The 15,611-nt window shown below is 50.6% G+C and overlaps 1 protein-coding gene across 3 annotated transcripts in view; it reads right to left on the bottom strand.

Annotated features, from left to right (window-relative positions):
- Positions 1 to 15,611, bottom strand: part of Greb1 (growth regulating estrogen receptor binding 1) — a 67,659-nt gene that overhangs the window by 37,428 nt on the left and 14,620 nt on the right. For all 3 annotated transcript variants that reach the window (XM_055625767.1, XM_055625778.1, XM_055625787.1), the window contains exons 4-9: positions 12,715 to 12,897; positions 11,292 to 11,432; positions 8,970 to 9,098; positions 5,533 to 5,646; positions 4,984 to 5,127; positions 2,741 to 2,926 (exon numbers count right to left, since the gene is read on the bottom strand). In XM_055625767.1, the coding sequence (XP_055481742.1) occupies positions 2,741 to 2,926; positions 4,984 to 5,127; positions 5,533 to 5,646; positions 8,970 to 9,098; positions 11,292 to 11,432; positions 12,715 to 12,897 (897 nt within the window). The remainder of the gene's footprint in view (positions 1 to 2,740; positions 2,927 to 4,983; positions 5,128 to 5,532; positions 5,647 to 8,969; positions 9,099 to 11,291; positions 11,433 to 12,714; positions 12,898 to 15,611) is intronic.

Below are 15,611 nucleotides of genomic sequence, written 5' to 3'. Positions count from 1 at the left end.
AAAGAAAGAAAGAAAGAAAGAAAGAAAGAAAGAAAGAAAGAAAGAAAAAAGAAAAAAAAAAGCTGGGCAAGGCAGTAAGCAGCTATCTTTTGTGGCCTCTGCACCAGTTCCTGCCCTGTTTGCGTTCCTGTCCTGACTTCCCTCAGCCTCAGTGAGGGACTGTGATATGAAACTGTGAGCTGAAATAAACTTTCCTCCCCATGTTGCTTTTGGTCATGGAGGGTGTTTGTTTGTTTGTTTGTTTGTTTGTTTAATCACAGCAAAAGAAGGCCTAAGCTTGAAATCTCAAAAGTCACTCCCTCCAGCATGACTGGTGTGGCAATTTTGGTCCATTACCCTCAGCATCAGTGAGTACCATCTCTTGGGTACTGAGAGAAAAATGACTCATTGCTCACATGTCTGTCTTCAATGACTGGTGAGGTCAAGCATGTTTTAAAAGCCCCTGTAAGTGTTTTCCTTTGTGAATTATCTGAGTATTATAGTCTGATATTGCCTTTGAGGAGCTAGAGGGGAGGTCGTTAGACTTCTACCCAGCTGTACCCACACCAGCTATGGGACCTTGGCTGCTGTGACAGCAGTGAACATAGCTTAGCACAAATATCATAAACTTCCCTAAAACACCATGGAGTTCAAGTGTGAACTCCATCGCTGACAATGTTGTGCTACAAACATCAAAAGGCTGGCCGAGCCTATCACAACTTTCCAACCTGTACTAGCAGCTCAGAACTGTCCCAGAGTTTAATTAGATGGGCTTATAACTTCATTTATTTTCCCACTTATTTCTCGTGCATGCCACAGAACACCGTGTGGCAGTCAGAATTCAGCATTCTCTCTTTCCACCATGTAGGTTCCAGGCTCAAACTCATCTTTAGGGTTGGTGGTGAGCCATCTCACTGGCCCTGTTGTCTTGATTTTTAGTTGACAGTTCTGATTGTGACTAGCTATTTGAATTAGGTAGTCAGGTTAGAATTGGCAGATTAGCTGTTACACCCTTGTCTCTAAGAACTCTCCCTTGAGCCCATGTCTCTCTCAAGAGCCATTACCTCTAGGCCAAGCTCCCTTGGAGGTGGCCTATACTCCCTATACTAGTTTCTTTGCCTCTCTTCTCTCTGATCTGCTCTTATCTGGCTTTTGTCACTGTCCTCCTCCTATAACCTTTATCAAGGTGGCTACCCTTCCATATGGCCAACCTACAAGTTAATCAGCAGTGTCCTGGCTTTCTACTCCCAGCCACACTGACAGGTGCTCAGCCCTTGGCCTTGACACACTTTCCTTTAGTGGCCTCTGCATCCACCTAATCTATTCCCCGAAACCCACCCTCAGTACGCACCAAGCTAGCCCTACTGAAGCTGCACCCACACATCAAGCAGCAGACCAGCGTTCTCGGTCCTGCAGCTCATGCATCCTAACCAAGGATGCTCAGGTAAACACAGCAGCCCATGATAGAGCCCTGGACAGAGGACAGAGGTCCCAGGGGTGGGGAGCTGTCCAGGTTGAGTCAGCAAGGCCTCTCTGAGGAGGCTGCACATGGGTCAAAACTCAAATGACAAGAAGGGGCAAGGTACACAGATGTCCTAGACTAGAGCATTTCATGGGTCCACGATCCTCCAGCAGGACCAACACTGCTCAGGAGACAACAGCTGCGGCAGAGTGGGACATGGGAGTGGGAGGCAGGCCACCACCAGGGCTGGGAACGGATGTCTAGTTAGCCTGACTGGAAATTGCCAGTGAGCTCCAAGGAAGGAGATGTGGTCTGGTCCACAGTTCTCACAGACATGGAGAGCAAGAGGCAAGAGACATTAGTGATGGGGAGGGTGGTGATGGAGAAAGGGCGAGGCTGGATCCTGGTGAAGCTGTGCCCATTGATAGGTATGTGGACCTTGGGCAGGAGCCTCAGGGAGACCTGATGTTGGGTCTGTCAGAACCTTGACCATCCCGTACTTCCATCCTGAGCCTCCTCAACCACTGAGCCTCTGACTAGCTGGGTATTGAGGATCAAGCCTGAGCCCCTCACCGCCCACCACCCACTGCTCACAGTGGGCCATTGCTGGCCTGGACACTTTCACGTGTATCAAGCCCACACTTCCTGAATTTATACCTTTGGCCTCAGCCTCTGTGGGACTCGAGGGTGCTCCCTCCACAGGGCGGCTGGCCTCGAGAGCAACGCAACCAGAAGTTACCAACACATTTCTCACTTACTCCTGCCACTCACCTATTCCGCCCACCCACCAATGCCCCCCACATACATACACACCTGCTGTACTCCCTCGTACCCAGTCATCCCCCACCTGTGCTACCACACACACACCCTTCACCTGTGCTCCCACATACACTCCCCCCCCCATGCTCTCGCCCCCCTCCCACCTGCGCTCTCTCCTCAGCTCTCTATAAGGTTGTTCCCCTGATGGTCAAGTCTCTACTCAGGGGCCTTTCTTAATGACCCTAAATGGACGCCACATGCCCACCCACCTCTCAAGGGTCCCTTTTCTGAGAAATCTCTCGCCTCTTGCTTCTCTTCTCTGGTTGAGCTGACCCTGCCTGGGGTCAGAGTGTGGGCTTCATTGCCTGTGTCTTTGTGTGTGGAGTGGCAGGTGAGTGAGTGATTACCCCCCTTCCATTTGCTGGCCCCTCCATAGGAAGGTTAGGGGTAACCTGGTCTTCATTCTCCTCTCTGGCCTCCTGAGTCTATTGGTCCTCCGGGTAAGCATCCTCCCTAGCCCACAGCTGCACGAGGGCTCACCCAGCTGGACGAGGTAGTAGACGGTCAGCAACAGCTGTGTCTCCTCAGATATGGGCTGCATGGTGGAGGCGCCGTGCTGCTCATAGGCCCGGGAAAGCGACTGCGAGTTCTGGTAGCAGGTGTACAGCAGGGGGCTGATGACCACATCATTCAGGTTTCCACAGAGATAGGGGAAGTTCCCATGGCCTAGGGGAGAAGAAAGCAGCCACTCAGCACTGGTCTGGGGCTCAGCCTTGGTGGGGCACCACTGCCATACCCTCTGAGCCTGAGAGCCAGGAGAGCTCCCTGAGTCTCTGAGGGTCCCTTTTCTGAGAAATCTCAAACCTTCTATGCCCTCGCTGACCTGGTACACTTGCTCTGACCTCCTGGAACCTGGAACAGAAATGTCACCTGCCATATCCAGCCAGAGGCAAGGCATTTGCTTGTTTATTGTGTCCAAACCCCTTATTTTACAGTTGAGCAAGTTCAAGCCCAAATAAAAGAAGCTTACCCTGACCTAAACAGCAATGACCTTTGAAACGCCTGGTGTATGTAGCAGTGGGAACTATTCACTTGACTTGTGACCCCAATGCCAAGCCTTATACCTCCTGAGGCTCTATGCTAGCAGAGTTAGCAAAGCAGGTCGGTGTCTAGACCCAAAGATCTAGAAAGTGAAAGAGCTTCAGAGATGCTGGAGTGGGTGTTAGGCTTGTTCTAATGACAGCTCTTGGGGTACAACTGTCCAAGCAGGGGTCTGATCCCTTCTTGGCCATCATTAGCTACATGACCCTAGGCAAGAACTTGACCTTTGCGCAATGGGGAGATGTTAAATGTTCAGCGCATGGTGAGAATGAATGTTCTCTGTTACCAAAATAACAGTGGGCCTCCCTGTGTAGAGCTATGCTCAGACTGGGCCACGCTCAGTCACGTGGGACTCCCTGGGCCACTTCTTGAGAAACACTGTTTCTCATCCTTGAGTGTGACTGATTTGCTAAGACACCTGAGCTGACCCCACCCACGGCTCCAGGTTCACAGTTTAGGCATGTTCTGACTGTGGGGCAGGGCTGCGAATGTGCATCTCTCTTCACTCCCCTCAGATGCTGGGGTGTAGGAACAGCTGGACAGCACTATTCACACATGTGCTGGCTTCCAAGAAGCAATGCGGTTGGTTACTTTAACAAAAGAGGTGCCATGCCTGTCATGCAAGGGGCTGGCTCCTGAAAGCTGCCCTGAGAACCACACAAAAGCTAAGTTACAGAGCTCCTGTCTGGACCTGGAAGCCTAGGTGGGGGCCAGGGAAGGGATCGTAAGTGAGCACAGAAGAGGATCTTTCAGCTGAGCTCACTCAGCGTGCAGTGCAGGCCTGCGGGGCTCCCTCCTAGGATGCATCCCGAAGCCTGTCCCCAGCTCTGTGTTCTCAGCCTTCTCACCCACAGAACAGCATGAAAGAATTTGCAGCTTGATGGAGAAGGTCAAGGCACTGAATCAGATTTGTACCCTCTCTTCCGAACATTGTCTTGTTTTCACTCCTGAGTTTGGCGGCCCTGGTTTATTTTAGGAAAGAAGGCAACGCCCTGTCCCAGTGACCAACTGCCGCCTCCAGCATTTTCCTGCCACGTTCCCACCTCTCTTCCTATAAACAGGGCATCAAATGTACAGTTAAGGAAGCAGATATATACGGTCTCGCACACCTCAGCATCTCAGGTACTGCTTGCTGAGCCTGCACACAGCTCCCTGTTTCAAAGTCTCCAGCTCATCACAAAAGGATTTCTTCAGTTGGGCTACAATGCTACTACCTCTACATAACATATGCTAGCCACCACACAGAAGAGATTAAACCGCATCTTATTTAATGCTTCTGTAGCCGTGACTGTGGCTGAGTGCATGGTCCAAAAGAACTAGTGGCTTTGGGTGACAATGGAACAAGGTGTGGATTGCTCTGCCCATCTCCCCAGTCCCTGGGGTACTAGCCAAGTAACTGTAGCAGGTTCTGTGAAACAGGGGGTGAATGAAGGAAAGCAAACGAGTGTCATGGGGTAGTATCACCACATCTGCTGGGACAAACTGACACTGTCTGTCCTTCTCAGCGCTCTAGAGACTGGGCCCACTTCATCTGTTCATTGCCCTGGAGAGCTTTATTTATTTATTTATTTTTGTCTCGGGAGGATGCCTCTGTGGAGTTGGACTGAGATGAGGTCACAGTATTGTGTGGGATCCCTTGCATGTTTCTGCACCTCCACAGCTGGATGCACAGCTGGACTTGCCTTTAAATATCACTGGCTTGGCCTTGCAAATTTTCAGCAAGTTGTCGGGAACGGATACTGGTTCACCGGAGGCCACCAATGGGAAAGTGGCTGACGCTGGCCCCACCAAGCCAGGCTGGGGCACGCAGGGCATGCTGGTACCTTCTAGGAACACAGCAAACATATTAGTAAAACATAGCAAATAAGGCGTCTGTCCCTAGCCCACCCAATATACACCCTCCTCACAAAACGGCTGCCTGGCCCACCTCCACACCTACAAAACAGTGAGCCTGCTCAGCTCCACCTTTCCCACCAACAGACAGTCTTTTCCAATGGCAGAGAAGCTGCTCAGAGACCTTGCTAGATCAGGGGACTGATACGGAAGTATTGCGAGAGTGTAGACTTCAGGGAGCAGCAGACACATGAGAAAAGTCCCTCTGCTATGCCAGAGCCCAGCTGCCCAGAGCCCCTCATTCTCTGCCCACCCACGCATGCACACATGCTACACACTAGGAGGCCACCACCAGTGGCATCCAACTTTGAGATTTAAGCAAGACCCTAGCCACTCACCATGCTTAGCTCTGTTGCCAGCACCCTGAGGGAAGCCACCATCCGTGGTTGATTTAGACTCTGGGGACCACCCCTTGTGCCGTTTCTTGGGGGGCCCAGAGTTTGGCAAGATACCTAGACAATGTTCAGAGCATGGGTTAGGCCACCATTGGAAACCGGTGTCAATAACATCCTCCCCTGCCTTGGAGAGCAAGCTTTGTTTTGTTTACAGAGGTGTGGCTCAAATCCAGGACCTTGTATACACTAGGAAAATATTCTACTACTGAGGTACATCCACAACCCTTGGGTTTTAAGCCTCTAGTCAAGTATCTAGGCAAAAGGAAACATCCTGTTGGTTTTTATAAATGTTTCACTCCAGGGTGGTGTTTAGGCTACATCTCTCTAAATTCTACTGTGAAAGTGGCTTAGTCAGAAGCAGAGAGAATATAAGTAAAATGCTGAAATGAAACACTCAGCCAGGGCTTGGACTCAGTGGTGCTGCCACCGGCCTCAACCGCATTACCAGAGTTCAACCACACACCCAGCATTCAGTTCGGCCACTTGGGGGCAGTGCTGATCCACCTGCACACCCCCTTCCTGCCCTCCAATCTCACCCTCCCCCCCATCCAGCCAGGAAAGCTGATTTCAAACCTTCAAAAGCAAGACCAGAAGCTGAACCCACTGTTGCTTTTGAGCCATCCCTGCCCACTCTAGGCTAGCCTGGTCTACATAGCAAGTTCCAGGCCAGAGCCAGGGCTACCTGGTGAGACCCTGACTTTAAAAACAAAACAAGCAAAAACCTCTCTGTCTGAACACAAGCCTATTCCTAGGAACTCAAGAAGCCCGGCATGTGGGGAGTGAGTCATCCTGATACTTGGGGCTCCTGGGTGATGCGAATCCCCCAGAGCCAGAGTGGAGACCCAAAGGACGGGCTGAAAGTAATGTCTCCCTCAGCCTAGGCAGAGAATATACATGGACCTGGCAGGTGCTCATCAAAGCCGTCCCTTCCCAGGCTCCGCCCAGAGCCACCACGAGGGGCCTTTGGTGTGACAATAAGAGCACATGGCCTGTCACTTGTGCCTGCAGCAGTTTGAGAATGACCGTTGTAGAGTCCCTTGAAAGGAACACCAAACACTACCTCATCTCAGTGAAAAGCGAACAAACACAAAGGTACAAGGACATGAAGTACTTTGCCTACAAGGAGCTCTCAAACCAGCAGGCTTCTTTGCCCTCATGAGCAGGACTCTCACCTCTGCACCAGGTGCCTAGCTCACCAAGCACGGACCCCAGGAGCAGGGGAAGAACTTCTTGAAGAGAGGACCCAGCTCCTGTAGGGATTGCTCCTGAGCTACTGGCGGGCAAGGCTGGAGCTGAGGACCCCAGAGAGGATACTGGCATCCCCCTCTTTGAGAAGGTCAACCGGAAATGCCTCTACTGGGACTCTACCCCAGTGATTGCTCTTAAGACATCAGGAGCCGGGGTGAACCAATTATTCCTCTGTCTCTAGAGAGAACCCCATTTGGCATTTTTGAGGAGGTAATTCAGCACTTTTAGCTTCCTTTCCCCCTCTGCTTGGGAGTACCAGCCCGCCTATGCCTGTGAGACAAGGCTCCTAGTTCCCATCACCTACCAGGGGACAACATGTCACTGAGAGCCGCAAGTTCCAGGCCTCACTCAATTGGAAGGAGTTTCCTCCACACTGCCTTTGACAGTCTGCTCCCCCACACCCTCAGCCCCCAGGACAGAGAAGGCATGATAGCTCTGATGCATGCCTGAGCTCAACTCTGTGACCCAGGTCAGCCAGGGTCTCTCAGTGAGGCCCTCTCTCTGTCAGGCTCTACCACAGCCATGTGCTGGGGACCCTAAGGTACCTTCAAAGCAAGGTCAGAGTGGGTAGATGGGACCCCACCAGGAACTCTTTTGTGGGAAAGAAGGCTATGGCCCTGAGCTGAGCTCTGGAAAGCCATTTAAAAGAGGTAGGGTGAGCACCTACCAGAAACAGGGTGGAGTGTGGACATCATGGTCAAGCCACCAAGGATATGAACAGTTAAAGGCGGAGAATGAGTTTCAACAGGCTGATTCCAGAAGGCCTTTGAGGTTCCATCAGGGAACTTAAAGATCACCACACAGAGACACATACAACTTCACAAAGTAAGGTTGGAAAGTTCAAGTCCAATCCTGAAGAAGCCTCTGTAGGCTAAAGCCTGGGGTCCAGGCTGAGAGAATCTGCTGAGTTGTTGCATGAGTTATATGAGTTGTGGGACACTAAGGGTCACAGAGCTAATGTCAGGGAAGAAGCCACGGACGGCAGGGGGCCTCCTGTCCTTATGACCAAGAGCCAGTCTTCTGGTCATGTGGCTGCCCTGTATTCAACACCTGGAGAAGAAACAGCCATGGAGGAAGGTGCAGGTCTCGGGGGTAGGGTAGGGAGTGATAAAGGCTCCAGAATGTGGAAGCTACTCAAGACTGAAGAGCCTTGGGTTCATGGGGAAAGGGGAGTTGCTTTTTTAGCAAATGGTTATACCATCTACAGATTTTGGCCAGAGAAGACTTCTGGCCAGCCCAGGGTGCCTCTCTGGGCCTCAGTTTCTTCCTCGAGGCTGAAAATAAAACCCAAGCAAACACATTCAACCCGTGAACTGCAGCTCCATGACCAGGATGGACAGTCTCTTAAGAGCCTTTTCAATTTAGTGTCTTGGGCCCAAGCTCCAGCTCAGTCATGTTCCCGGGGCAGGGGAAGAGGGAGGGACAAAGTAGGAAGGGAAGGGGAGAAGAGAAGACTTGCTGTAAGAAGACTTGAGTACAGAGGAGTCTTGTTCCTAAGACTTGTTCTTAGGAGCAGCAGTGGTGGGAGAGAGAGCACTAGGCCAGGAGTCTGAAGGCAGTCCCCAAGTCTCATCGTCTCCTACCTCCCACAGGCCTCTAAAACTCACTTATCACCTCCCCCAGGTATTAACTGGGCAGGCAAGCTTCAGTGCTGGGCTGATGCTGACCACAATTGCCAGTATCAACTGATGAGCTCCCAGATGTGTGATGACTCCATGAAGATGCTGGAGGTCCCCTCACTGTCCTAAAGGTGCCATACTAACCCCCCAGAGGGACTGCTGAAGAGCTGCAAGGTCCTGGGGCTTTTATGGCAGAGCTGGCCTCAGGATTCATTCTCATCTGCTCTGACATCCATTTTTTCCCAATCGTCCTGACACCTACTTCAAAAGAGGTCACCTGCCTGCCATCAGCACAGAACCCTCACTGCCCCTCAGCACACATGACACCTCTGTCACGTGACCCACACAGCACCAAGCACAGACTGGAGGACAGGTGACGCCTGTCCTGATGCTTGCCAATGCAACGTTAGACCCAGGAGGCTTCATGGCCCCAGGCCTGTAGCTCCCATGTCCCCTCTGGCCCAGGTCCAGAGAAAAGAAGGGCCCCAGCACCCCCAGGATAAGCAACATTACCTAAGGCTGAGGGACGTGGCAAGACAGACAGGCTACTCTTCGCCAGCTGGGGGTGCTTGGGGGAATCCTTGCCATTGAAGACAGCAGGACTTGTTGCTGTGGTCACCGAGGGGTGATCAGAGGCCGTTCCTGAAAGGAGAAAGGGTGGAAAGGGGGTCAGACCGCAGGCTGTGCCGGAGCCAGGCAGACAAATTAACTCTGCGCTGCTGAGTTCCATCAAGAAGGTAAAGTTCATGACATAGTGATTCTGCTTTATGCTTGCGTGTGCACACACACACGTACACACACACATTCACATGTGCACGTTCACTCTCACACTCATAAACCCACATACACATGCACTGCTGTGTGCACATTCTTGCCCATGAGGACATACATGTGCACATATGAATGCAAACACATTTCTGATTTCACACACGTACACAAATGTGCAGGTATGCCTGTAGGAGCATATATGCATGCTTTCCGGCTTATACATATAATCGTACAGAAACACACTTAATAAACACACAAAAATGCAAGGAACCAATATATACAAATACTTGTATGCACACTTAGAAATTCATACATGCTCCTGCTCACATATGAACATGAACACACAGATACCATGAACCTTTTGCTTTCCCCTCAGTGGGTCTAACATGGGTGAGGGAAGAACCTGGAGAGCAAGCGTGGCTGGGGCTCCTTAACCTATGGACCCACATCTGAGATGGACGGCTTTGCTGGCTTCTACCTTCCTCCACCTCCGCAGTTCAGTCTGTATCAAAACACAGCCAGGTTCTTGCCTTCCCTTGCTGGCACTCGGGAGGCAGAGGCAGGTGGGTCTCTGAGTTAGAGGCCAGCCTGGTCTACAGAGAGATAGTTCCAGGACAGACAGGACCACACAGAGAAACCTTGTCTCAAAAAACAAAACAAAAAACAAACCGAGAAGGGCTGGCAGTCTGGTTGCCAACAGGGTCTGGGCTTCTTAGAGGGTTAGGTTCCCTAAGTCTTGAGCATAACTGAGGGCAATCCTGCACTCTGGTCCCGTAAGGAGGCTTGTGCTGGTCAGGACGGTCTGGAAGGCTTTCAAGTAGAAGCAACGCGTAGGGGCAGTGGCTCAGGACAGTTAGAATGAGGTTCTGGGGCTGACTACTTCTTACGAGCTATGTGACCTGGCACACTAGCTGAATATCTCTACATTTCAGTATCTCCTCCATAAAATGGGGGTCAGGATAGCAACTGGAAGAGCCTCTGTGTGAAGGACCCAGGAGGGCAGACATGTAGTCCATGAGATAGACCTGGCATGGCACAAGTACCACAAGAGGCTACTGTCACTGTAGTCTCATTTAGCTCACCCTTCCACCCAGATGAAAAAGGACCCCCATGTTTCCATAGGGGAAAGAGAGTTAAAGTCCCCAGAATTAAGAGAATGGCACAACTACTCAGCATGGATAGTGGCGCTGACAGCTACTTCAAGTACTTAAGACACAAAACCAGCAGGTTCCCCAGGCTACGGTGGCAAAGGGCGTGAAGGGCCTGAACACTGGAGGAAGAAGAGGATAGAGGCCAGCCTGAAGAAGAGAGCCTAGAGCCTCTGGAGGACAGTGTGTTCCAGCTAGAGTGATGGACAGATGCAGAGGCCGGGACATCGGCTTCACTCCCAGGGCAGTGTGCCCCACTGACTCTCTGGGCAGGAGAAACACAAAGCACCAGTGGCCTTTGAGTCCTCAGGAAGGCTGATGTCTCCAGACAACAGCAGCCATGCTTACTTAAGACATCATCTGTGGGGCTCAGGGCTAGGTGTATGAAACTTGCCTCCCTACCCCCACATTCACTCCCCACCCCCGACCCCTGTCTCATCCCCTGTGAGGCCCTGGGCAAGCTTCAGCCTCCATTAGACTCAAATATTCCAAACACTCCACTGCTCACAGAGCATGGTGAGCCTTCATGGGATACAGGCATAGAGCAGACACACCCATGGTGAGATAAATGACAGGAATACAGCCTCCTAGAAATCCACCTGAAATGCTGGCTTGGTACCTGTCATCGCTGAGCTGTTGGGACCTGAAGAATTAGTTGGGCTCTGACAAGGATCCCACCACTAGGGGACTCACATTTCTCATGGAACAGGAGCAGGAGAGTAGGCAAGCTTTCCAAATGTACACGTTGTTAAAAGCTTAGAGATTCAGAGTGACATAGAACGACAACATGCAAAGTGAAACTTATCAACTCAAAACGGCAGAGAATGAGACAGAACGAGAAGCATGCCCTTTCTGTGTGCTGAAGGATGCTGACGCTGGGTGCATGGCTTTAGCACCTGGGACAGCACTGTAATCTCACCTGCCAGTTGAGCTCCCACTGGGACACCGGAGTTCATCCCAGGAGCAGGCTCACCGGGGAAGGCAGCCAGGGACCCGGAGCTCTCCAGCAGTGGGAAGAGAGAAGCGGAGTTGGTGTTGGAGTTCTGCCGACTCCTGAACTCTAATGGAGACAAGAAGCCCGTGTGAAATCTAACTGGCTCTTCTCCAGTGGCTACAGAATGACTTCCTAGAGTGGAACTGTCCACAGGAGAAAGGGCCACGTGAGCATCTGTAAAGGATGCCAGTGCCTTGCCAGTGTCTCTGTTCCAGTGCAGGGCAGAGGTGCCATGTTCCAAAAATGGTTCCCTGCCACAGGTCGGCTCTATCAACAGGGAGAATAAGAGTGCCAGTGGGAGGAACAAGAAATACAACTTATGCAACTGAGTTATCTGATCCATGTGCTTAACATCCAAGGAGACAGAAAGTAACGGCCCAAGGCACAGGACCAGTCAGCACCTCCCTCCACCCCTACACATCCTCTTTCATAAATAATGCCTCCCAGCAACAGCTCTAACCTGTGAGCAAGAGAACTGGACCCAGGAGGAAGACCAGCTTCATCCATGGGGCCTGGGAACTGACAGGTATACAGTGGGAACTTATTAAGCAGTCACAGACTAGAGTAACGAAGGAAGAGAAAATGAGAGGGAAAAGAAGGGGGAAATGAGGAAGAGCACTTAGAGTCAGTCACTCACACCTGGGACCTCTTTCTTTCACTCAGAGAACCGTTGTGGAAGAGTCCAAAAGATATGGGAAAGTAGGGAACAGAAAGACAGCTCTCCTGACTGTTTCCGGGAAGTTCCTTCTTGGGCACACTCCACCAGCCAGGGCAGGACTCAGGATAGTCAATGCACACAGTGCAGCCTTTTCCTGAACTCAGCTCACTCCTGGGGACCAGCACCCAAGAGCACCATGGACTCTCTTGTGACAGTGAGCAGGGCTCAGGGATGCAGAAACTGGTGATGGAGTGGCACTGGCCAAGCCCGGCTTTCTCAGCCTCCTCTCTGTGTAACACTTTGGGAATCATGGCCTCTTCCTGGGGACTATCTTGCACACGGTGGGGTATTTAGCAGTATTTAGCAGTGCCAGCAGCAGCCTCTACGTTTTATGATCAGAAGCATCCCCTGACAATGATAAACGCCCCCTGGGAAAAAGAACCACTGTCCCTAGTAACCAACAAAAGGAGGCTCGGCACCGAGTGTCCCTCTGCTAGTGCTCACCCCGCCCAGCAAGTCTGTCACGTAAGCTGTTCCGAGTTTCAGTGACACCAAGGAGCATCTTCAGTGTCATGCGCTGGGCCTCTTGCTATAGCCTGGAGCACTGTATGGCAGCCCCATCCCTTCCTACCCCCATCCGCCTCCACCCCTCCGACCCTCCGACCCTCCAGATTCCAGTCCCTCCCTCACCAGAGCCTTTCCAGCAAATCAAAGGTCCTTTGGTCAGTGCCCCTTGTGCATTCCGGACCAGGTAGTACTTGAGGTGCTTCTGTTTCTTGGGCTGCGTAGTCAGCTTCAGGTTGATGTGGTTGGAGAATTCAGTGAAGTAGCAGAAGCCTTTCTTCCCACAGCCAACACAGTTCCCAGAGAAACCTGGGCAAGAGAAAGCAAGCCATGAGCCTCTCTCCCTCCATTTCAACTCCCTTCCAGCCTCCTCTTCAAACAACCACAGTTCATGAGAACTCTGAGCATTTGCACCCCATACCGGCAGTCACCCAGAGTATGACACAACAGATAACCTGTCACAGTAATCAGGCTCGGAAGTCAAGACGACCTTGATGTAACAGCACCAAAGAGACTGGGCCATAGAAGTGAATCTGGGCAAGCGAGAGACTTCACCTTCTTGGGCACATAGTGAAAACTCCACGTATGTGAATGGATGAAGAAAATGTATCCTACACACACAAAGGAATTTTATCCAGCACAATGCAGAACATAATTGTATCATCTGAAGGGGAGAAAAAAAATGAATGGAACTAGTGGTCATCATGTTAAATGAAACAAGCCAGACCGAGAAAGACAAACATGTTGTTCTTCTCTCATATACAAAATCTGTATTCTAAACATGTATGTATGTATGTATGTATGTGGATACATATATATATATATATATATATATATATATATATATATATATATATGAGCAAGACGAGGCTTTAAAAGAGAGGGAAAGAGAAATGAGTAGATAATCAGGGAAGAAAAAATATATATTTTCTCTGATAGTCAGTTTTAAGACAGTGTTTCTCTGTAGCGTCTTGGCTGTCCTGGACTCACTTTGCAAACCAGGCTATCCTCAGACTCACAGAGATCTGCCTGCCTCTTCCTCTCTGAGTGCTGGGATTACAGGTCCATGCCACCATGCTCAGCTAAGAATGTTTTTATATATGTGACATATATGTTATACAATAAAGGTATAACATTCAGAGGAGGAAGGGAACCAGTGAGAGGATAGGAGGAGGGACCAGAAAGGGTAGCTAGAGGCAAATATGAGCAAAATACAATGATATACATGCATGAAGAAGTCATAATAAAACCCATTGTTTTATATGCTAAGAAATAACAAATAAAAAGTCATAGCTTGAGCTCATTTTAAAGGGCCAGAATGAGCATACTCAGCTCGTCGGGCAGATCAAAATACCAAATGCATGGTGGGGATCCTAGGAGTGAGACCCAAGTTCAGTAGCCAGCAGAGTAGAGACACTGTAAAAACAAGGTTGTGTCAGGGCAGATTACCCTCCCACTCCGCCAGCCTGCAGCCCAAGAGGCCCTCTGGGTAGTGATGAGAAACTTCCTCACGTGAGCTACAAACATGCGGAGCATGCATTGAAAAGGATCTCTACAAAGGCCAGTGGCATTCCAACGGAAGAAGCGGTAGGCGCTGCTTAATGCAAGAGGTATGTGACAGCTTGGCCTAACCACTGCTCCTGTGTAAGCCATCCCAAGACAACCTTGCTCAGTCAATAACAGGTCTGGTTCCTTCGAGTCCAAGGTCCTGGGTCAAGGCAGGCCCTGGAGCAAGGCAGGCCCTGGGGCAGAACCAAATGTGCCTCTTTATCACACTCTCGGCTTGGCGGTCTCCAGAGGTCATTTTGTGTGTGGCCATAAAAACCACATGTCTCGACATAAGCACTGCTCTTACACAGCATGTCCCAGGGACTGTGGCTAGCGTTCAAACAAAGTCCGGTAGGTGATGAAAGGTAAAACCACTGCACAAAGTCTCCAATCTGCATGTCTTGAGCGATTTAATATTCTATAAAAAAAGGCCTTAGAGACAAAGAAAAATCTCTGCCTGGCCAGGATGGGTACAAAACGACTTGGCCATCCAAATCTGACTCTCACTGTAGCAGTATGGACAGGTAAGGCAGTGTGGACATGGACATTGCTGTGTGAGGCTCGGGGGGAGGGGGAGCGACTACGCACACAGTGCCAAGGACACTGTGTCATTCATTGTCAAGTATGCAGGGCGCTCACCTTAACTGACCCCATTGCCAGTCACTATGGAAAGCAAAAATGTTCTTGTGAAATCAGCAGAATCAGAGACACAAAGATTGGTATCTAACCTCAACCCAAGGATGAAGCTCAGGTCCACAGACACCCAAGGCTGTGGAATCTTCCACCCACCTCTAGCTTCATCCTCTCACTGAGACAAGGTACCTCTTGACCCATCCACTCCAATCACCCCCACCCTGCCCCATCTCCGTCTCTTCCACAAACGTCCCACGCATGAGCAGCCATTCCTTAAGTACTCAGCTCCTTGAGTCAGAGAGGGGACTGGCACTTTCCCAGGCTCCTACACTCATCTTGCTCAGAGTCCTGGCATCTGCTCAGCATCGGGGAAATGTATGTCTTGTTCACCCACAACTCTCCCCGCCCTTCCAAAGAGCCATGCTTTGGTGTGATTGTACACACGTTGGGCTGTGCAAGCGTGTGTGTGTGTGTGTGTGTGTGTGTGTGTGTGTGTGTGACAACATTACCAAGAAGTTGGAAAGAGAGGCATAATTAACCAATTAATTAACAATAATTAACCCTTCTAATTATCCACTGGCCTCCAACCTAGAAACCTTGAGACACACACAGCCTAACCGGCATCCAAAAATGCAGCCTTAAGAAATGTCCACAGTTCCTGAGAAGGAATTCTAAGCCTGAGTATAAAAAAGATGCTGAGCAAAACACAGGCACTACAAGGTCAAGGACACTGAGAGACCATGTCTGGCAGGAAGTGACTGTAGCCATGTAGAGTGGCTCCTGATGGCTCAGAGGTCAGAGTAAGCATCTGGTCAGTTGCTTAGTGGAAGTTGGGTGGCAGT

The sequence above is a fragment of the Psammomys obesus genome, unplaced genomic scaffold (assembly GCF_907164565.1).
Source record: "Psammomys obesus unplaced genomic scaffold, mPsaObe1.curated_primary_1811, whole genome shotgun sequence".
NCBI lineage: Eukaryota > Metazoa > Chordata > Mammalia > Rodentia > Muridae > Psammomys > Psammomys obesus.
The sequence above is the reverse complement of the archived record's forward strand: the minus strand, read 5'-3'. Positions and strand labels throughout refer to the sequence as shown.